At 47.7% G+C, this 7,500-nt stretch overlaps 1 protein-coding gene across 6 annotated transcripts in view; it reads left to right on the top strand.

The window, feature by feature from the left end:
* Positions 1 to 7,500, top strand: part of LOC115223875 (serine/threonine-protein phosphatase 2A regulatory subunit B'' subunit beta-like) — a 251,862-nt gene that overhangs the window by 182,905 nt on the left and 61,457 nt on the right. For all 6 annotated transcript variants that reach the window (XM_029794580.2, XM_036512676.1, XM_036512679.1 and 3 more), the window contains one exon: positions 6,749 to 6,852. In XM_029794580.2, coding sequence (XP_029650440.1) covers positions 6,749 to 6,852 — 104 coding nt within the window. The remainder of the gene's footprint in view (positions 1 to 6,748; positions 6,853 to 7,500) is intronic.

The following is a 7,500-nucleotide window of genomic DNA, read 5'->3' as shown; positions in this document are numbered from 1 at the left end:
GTCTTCTTGTTTGTATCATACAATATATTATATATATATATATTACGGTTCCATCATAGGTACAATCAACAAAAAAACATTAACATCTGGTGATGAATATCATTTAACAGAATATTACAAAGAAGCCATTTGTAGTTTTAATGCATCCTATTGCATGAAACTGTTGGTGGCTCTTTTGTAACGTTGTATACTCTTTTACTTGTTTCAGTCATTTAACTGCGGCCATGCTGGAGCACCACCTTTAATCGAGCAACTCGACCCTGGGACTTATTCTTTTGTAAGCCCAGTACTTATTCTATTGGTCTCTTATGCCGAACCGCTAAGTAACGGAGACATAAAACACACCAGCATCGGTTGTCAAGCAATGCTAGGGGGACAAACACAGACACACAAACACACAACGCATACATATATATATATATATATATATTATATATATATATATATATACACACACATATATACGACAGGTTCTTTCAGTTTCGTCTACCAAATCCACTCACAAGGCTTTGGTCAGCCCGAGGCTATAGTAGAAGATACTTGCCCAAGGTGCCACGCAGTGGACTGAAACGGAACCATGGTGGTGGTAAACAAGCTACTTACCACACACCACACCACACATATATATATATATATATATAATATAGGGTTGGCACCCTCAACGTCGGCACACTGAAAGGCAGATCTGGCGAGATAGTTGAATTGCTTGAACGGAGGTGGGTTGATATATGCTGCATTCAAGAAGTGAGGTGGAGAGGAGGTTCTGCTAGGTTCCTCACAGGCAAAGGACAGAGGTACAAGATTTTCTGGGCTGGGAATACTGACGGAGTCGGGGGTGTGGGCATGCTTATCGCCGAAAAATGGGTTAGATAAGGTAATCGAGGTAGTCAGAGTAAGTGACAGAATAATTAAGATTAGATTAGTGCTCCACCATAGTTTAGCAACTATTATATCGGCCTATGCCCCTCAGCCAGGGCTACCTGATGGACAGAAAGACTGTTTCTATGACACCCTACTGCAGACACATCATTGACGAACGACAGAGACCTTCTCTTTGTGGCTGGTGACTTCAATGGGCATGTTGGACGACGTGCTGGGGGCTTCCATGGCGTGCATGGAGGCTACGGTTATGGTCCCCAACGAGGAGGGAACCAGGCTGCTGGAGTTCTGCGATGCGAATAGTCTTATGATTTGCAACACTAACTTCAGGAAACCAACAAGCCACCTGGTCACCTACCGATCGGGCCGGCATACTAGCCAAATCGACTACATCCTTGCCAGAAAAAGGGAAAGATGGCTGCTTATAAATGCCAAAACCTTCCCAAGTGAAGAATGCACCCCACAACATAGACTGGTAGTTAGTGACTTTAGGATCAGGACTAAGAGGGCGACTAGAAGACGACCAACATGGAGAAGAAGGGTCTGGAAGCTTAAAGACCCTGCGAATGGACAGAGATTTAGAGATATGTTATTTGAAGCTTTAGACGAAATGGAAGGGAGTATAGCTACGCATGGGGTAGAAGACAACTGGACGCTTCTGAGGGACAACCTGCTGAAAGCCGCTGACCAGATCTGTGGCTGGTGCAAAGTCCCCTTAGACCCAAAATAACGTGGTGGTGGAACAATATTGTTGACAGGGCTATTAGACAAAAGAAACAGGCTTGGAAGGCCTGGAAGAACGGTGGTAGCAGGGAGTGTATCAGTCTGCCAGAAGGGAAGCCAGGAGACAGGTCTATCTAGCCAGAGGGGAAGCAGAGAAGGAAAAATTTGCCAATGTCCTGCGTCGTGAGGATGAAAGACTTGAGGTATTTCGTGTTGCAAGACAGTGTGTGAGAGAGAATCGTGACGTGATAGGAGAGAAATGTGTTCGCAAGGAGGACGGTTCACTTGCACTTAATGAGGGTGCAAAGAGAGAGACTTGGAGACGCCACTATGATAGGTTGCTGAATGAAGAAAATGAATGGGATAAAGAGAGTCTGCCGAATGTCGACCCAACAGAGGGACCAGCAATCTGAGTTAACAGTTCCTTAGTAGATAAGGCAATTAGAAGCATGAAAACAGGGAAAGCCCCAGGCCCATCAGGAATTACTGCAGAGATGCTCAAATATCTGGTGGTGTCGGCTATAGCTTAGTCACCCGTATAGTTAACCAGGTGATACACGAGGGGGTCATACCCAATGACTGGTGTAGCAGCATAATAGTCAACTGCTACAAAGGTAAAGGCGACGCCCTAGAGACAAATAACTACAGGGGCATCAAGCTGCTGGATCAGGTAATGAAGGTTACGGAGAGGGTTGTAGCCCAAATTAGAGAGAGAGTTACCTTAGATGATATGCAGTTTGGGTTCGTGCCAGGGAAAAGTACTACTGATGCTATATTCCTGGTAAGACAGCTGCAGGAGAAATACCTAGCCAAAGATAAGCCCTTGTACCTGGCTTTTGTTGACTTGGAGAAAGCCTTTGACAGGGTCCCCCGGTCCCTTATCTGGTGGTCAATGAGGAAACTAGGGATAGAAGAATGGTTGGTGAGAGCTGTGCAAGCCATGTACAGAGACGCTGCTAGTAAGGTGAGGGTGGGCAACGAGTACAGTGAAGAATTCCGGGTAGAGGTTGGGGTCCACCAAGGCTCAGTCCTCAGTCCCCTCCTATTTATCATAGTCCTCCAGGCAATAACGGAGGAATTCAAGACAGGTTGCCCCTGGGAGCTCCTCTATGCTGATGACCTTGCTCTAATTGCTGAGTCACTATCAGAACTGGAGGAGAAGTTCCAGGTGTGGAAACAAGGATTAGAATCGAAGGGCCTTAGAATCAACCTAGCCAAAACCAAAGTTCTAATAAGTAGGAAGGTAGATCAATCACACAACGCCTTCAGGTAGATGGCCCTGCTCGATCTGTAAAAAAGGTGTAGGTAGAAACTCTATAAGATGCACCAAGTGTAAGCTATGGACACATAAGAGGGCAGCAATGTCAAAGGAAGGCTAACTAGGAAAATAGTTTTTGTCTGTGGCAAATGCTCAGGAGCAATAAACACTGGAAATATGCAGAGACCAACTTCTGCCACGTTCCAGGGAGACAAACTAGAAGTAGTTGATAGCTTCCGCTACCTAGGAGACCAAGTCAGTAGCGGGGGTGGGTGTGCTGAAAGTGTAACTGCTAGAGTAAGAATAGCCTGGGCAAAGTTTAGAGAGCTCTTACCCCTGCTGGTGAAAAAGGCCTCTCGCTCAGAGTAAAAGGCAGACTGTATGATGCATGTGTACGTACAGCCATGCTACATGGTAGTGAAACATGGGCCGTGACTGCTGAGGATATGCGTAAGCTCGCAAGAAATGAAGCCAGTATGCTCCGATGGATGTGTAATGTCAGTGTCATAATCGTCAGAGTGTAAGTTCCTTGAGAGAAAAGCTGAACCTAAGAAGCGTCAGTTGTGGCGTGCAAGAGAGACGGCTGCGCTGGTATGGTCATGTGACAAGAAAGGCTGAAGATAGTTGTGTGCAAAAGTGCTACACCCTAGCAGTGGAGGGAACCTGTGGAAGAGGTAGACCCAGAAAACCTGGGACGAGGTGGTGAAGCACGACCTTCGAACTTTAGGTCTCACTAAGGAAATGTCTAGAGACCGAGACCTATGGAAGTATGCTGTGCATGAGAAGACCGGCAAGACTAGTCAGCCATAACCCGTGGCCCCGACCTGGGACGTAGTCAGTCCTGTGCATACCTCCTTCTTGTGACACTTATGAAGACCTGTTGAGGCAAGTGAAAATCAAATCAAATCAAAACAAATCAAAATAGATGAACATCAGTGGAATTGTATTCTTTGTGGTACCAGTGCCGGTGGCACACAAGAAAACCACCCAAACGTGGCCGAACCAGTACCGCATCGACTGGCCTCCGTGCTGTGGGCACAACAAACACCATCCGATCGTGGCCGTTCGCCAGCCTCATCTGGCACCTGTGCCGGTGGCACATAAAGACACCATCCGAAGACCCGGCGACGTAGTCAGTCCACCTGTGCATACCTTCCCTCTTATGACACTTGTGAAGACCTGTTGAGGCAAGTGTGTGACACTTGTGAAGACCTGTTGAGCAAGTGAAAATCAAACCAAATCAAAATAGATGAATATCAATGGAATTTGTATCTTTGTGGTTCCAGTACCGGTGGCACACAAGAAAACCATCCGAAGTGGCCGTAGCTGGTACCGCATCGACTGGCCTCCGTGCTGTGGGCACAACAAACACCATCTGATCGTGGCCGTTCGCCAGCCTCACCTGGCACCTGTGTCGGTGGCACATAAAAACCCATCCAAAGACCCGGCGACGTAGTCAGTCCACCTGTGCATACCTTCCCTCTTATGACACTTGTGAAGACCTGTTGAGGCAGAGGCAAGTGTGTGACACTTTGTGAAGACCTGTTGAGGCAGAGGCAAGTGTGTGACACTTGTGGAGACCTGTTGAGCAAGTGTGTGACACGCGTGACACTTGTGAAGACCTGTTGAGGCAAGTGAAAATCAAACCAAATCAAAATAGATGAACATCAATGGAATTTGTATCTTTGTGGTTCCAGTACCGGTGGCACACAAGAAAACCATCCGATCGTGGCCGTTCGCCAGCCACATCTGGCACCTGTGTCGGTGGCACATAAAGACACATCCGAAGACCCGGCGACGCAGACAGTCCACCTGTGCATACTTCCTTCTTGTGACACTTGTGAAGACCTGTTGAGGCAGTGACACTTGTGAAGACCTGTTGAGGCAAGTGAAAATCAAATCAAATCAAAACAATCAAAATAGATGAACATAAATGGAATTTGTATCTTGTGGTACCAGTGCCGGTGGCACACAAGAAAATCATCCGAACGTGGCCGTAGCCAGTACCGCATAGACTGGCCTCCGTGCTTTGGGGACGTAACAAACACCATCCGATCGTGGCCGTCCGCCAGCCTCATCTGGCACCTGTGTGTCGGTGGCACATAAAAACACCATCCGAGCGTGGCCGTCTGCCAGCCTCGTCTGGCACCTGCCAGCCTCATCTGGCACCTGTCGGTGGCACATAAAAACACCATTACCATCCGATCGTGGCCGTTCGCCAGCCTCATCTGGCACCTGTGCCGGTGGCACATAAAGACACATCCGAAGACCCGGCGACGTAGTCAGTCCACCTGTGCATACCTTCCCTCTTATGACACTTGTGAAGACCTGTTGAGGCAAGTGTGTGACACTTGTGAAGACCTGTTGAGGCAAGTGAAAATCAAACCAATCAAAATAGATGAATATCAATGGAATTTGTATCTTTGTGTTCCAGTACCGGTGGCACACAAGAAAACCATCCGAAGTGGCCGTAGCTGGTACCGCATCGACTGGCCTCCGTGCTGTGGGCACAACAAACACCATCTGATCGTGGCCGTTCGCCAGCCTCACCTGGCACCTGTGTCGGTGGCACATAAAAACACCATCCAAAGACCCGGCGACGTAGTCAGTCCACCTGTGCATACCTTCCCTCTTATGACACTTGTGAAGACCTGTTGAGGCAGAGGCAAGTGTGTGACACTGTGAAGACCTGTTGAGGCAGAGGCAAGTGTGTGACACTTGTGGAGACCTGTTGAGGCAAGTGTGTGACACGCGTGACACTTGTGAAGACCTGTTGAGGCAAGTGAAAATCAAACCAAATCAAAATAGATGAACATCAATGGAATTTGTATCTTTGTGGTTCCAGTACCGGTGGCACACAAAAACCATCCGATCGTGGCCGTTCGCCAGCCACATCTGGCACCTGTGTCGTGGCACATAAAGACACCATCCGAAGACCCGGCGACGCAGACAGTCCACCTGTGCATACCTTCCTTCTTGTGACACTTGTGAAGACCTGTTGAGGCAAGTGACACTTGTGAAGACCTGTTGAGGCAAGTGAAAATCAAATCAAATCAAAACAAATCAAAATAGATGAACATAAATGGAATTTGTATCTTGTGGTACCAGTGCCGGTGGCACACAAGAAAATCATCCGAACGTGGCCGTAGCCAGTACCGCATAGACTGGCCTCCGTGCTTTGGGGACGTAACAACACCATCCGATCGTGGCCGTCCGCCAGCCTCATCTGGCACCTGTGTCGGGGCAATAAAAACACCATCCGAGCGTGGCCGTCTGCCAGCTCGTCTGGCACCTGCCAGCCTCATCTGGCACCTGTGTCGGTGGCACATAAAAACACCATCCGAGCGTGGCCGTCTGCCAGCCTCGTCTGGCACCTGTGTCGGTGGCACATAAAAACACCATCCGAGCGTGGCCGTTCGCCAGCCTCGTCTGGCACCTGTGTCGGTGGCACATAAATCAACCCACTACTCTCGGAGTGGTTGGCGTTAGGAAGGGCATCCAGCTGTAGAAACACTGCCAGATCTGACTGGCCTGGTGCAGCCTTTGGGCTCCCCAGACCCCAGTTGAACCGTCCAACCCATGCTAGCATGGAGAACGGACGCTAAATGATGATGATGATGATGATGATGATATATATTGTATATACGATGGGCTTCTTTCAGTTTCCGTCTACCAAATCCACTCACAAGGCTTTGGTCGGCCTGAGGCTATAGTAGAAGACACTTGCCCAAGGTGCCACGCAGTGGGACTGAACCCGGAACCATGTGGTTGGTAAACAAGCTACTTACCATACAGCCACTCCTGCACCTATATTAAATTATCTATAAATATATTTGCTTATTTATATCTCCCTTGTATTCATGTGTCTTTTTTTTTTTTCTTTTGCAGGCCCTTAATTTTCCTCTTTATTGGAAAAGCATGTTGTTCCGGTGTGCTGGTGGCGAGAAGCTGGGCTATGTGACGTTTTCTATGTTCTCTTCCATGTGGAGAAAGTAAGTCTGAAAAAAAAAAAAAAAATTTTTTTTCTATCTTAACTCCCTAACCTTAACCCTAACCCTCCACCTCCACTTTATTTTGTCCCTTATGTTTGTTATTCTGCTAGTGTTTCATGGCTCCCGTCAAACTGTCCAACCCATGCCAGCATGGAAAGCAGACATTAAATGGTGATGATGATAATTTACGGAATATATATATATATATATATAGGCGCAGGAGTGGCTGTGTGGTAAGTAGCTTGCTAACCAACCACATGGTTCCGGGTTCAGTCCCACTGCGTGGCATCTTGGGCAAGTGTCTTCTGCTATAGCCCCGGGCCGACCAATGCCTTGTGAGTGGATTTTGTAGACGGAAACTGAAAGAAGCCTGTCGTATATATGTATATATATATGTCTGCGTTTGTCCCGCCTAGCATTGCTTGACAACCGATGCTGGTGTGTTTACGTCCCCGTCACTTAGTGGTTCGGCAAAAGAGACCGATAGAATAAGTACTGGGCTTACAAAGAATAAGTCCTGGGGTCGATTTGCTCGACCAAAGGCGGTGCTCCAGCATGGCCGCAGTCAAATGACTGAAACAAGTAAAAGAGTAAAGAGTATACTGGGTGCATAACACCAGCATTAGTGGGGTTACCTTGTACTGTCAA

The sequence above is a fragment of the Octopus sinensis genome, linkage group LG24 (genome assembly GCF_006345805.1).
Source record: "Octopus sinensis linkage group LG24, ASM634580v1, whole genome shotgun sequence".
Taxonomy (NCBI): domain Eukaryota; kingdom Metazoa; phylum Mollusca; class Cephalopoda; order Octopoda; family Octopodidae; genus Octopus; species Octopus sinensis.
Note: the sequence above shows the minus strand (reverse complement) of the source record. Positions and strands in the feature narration are given on the sequence as shown.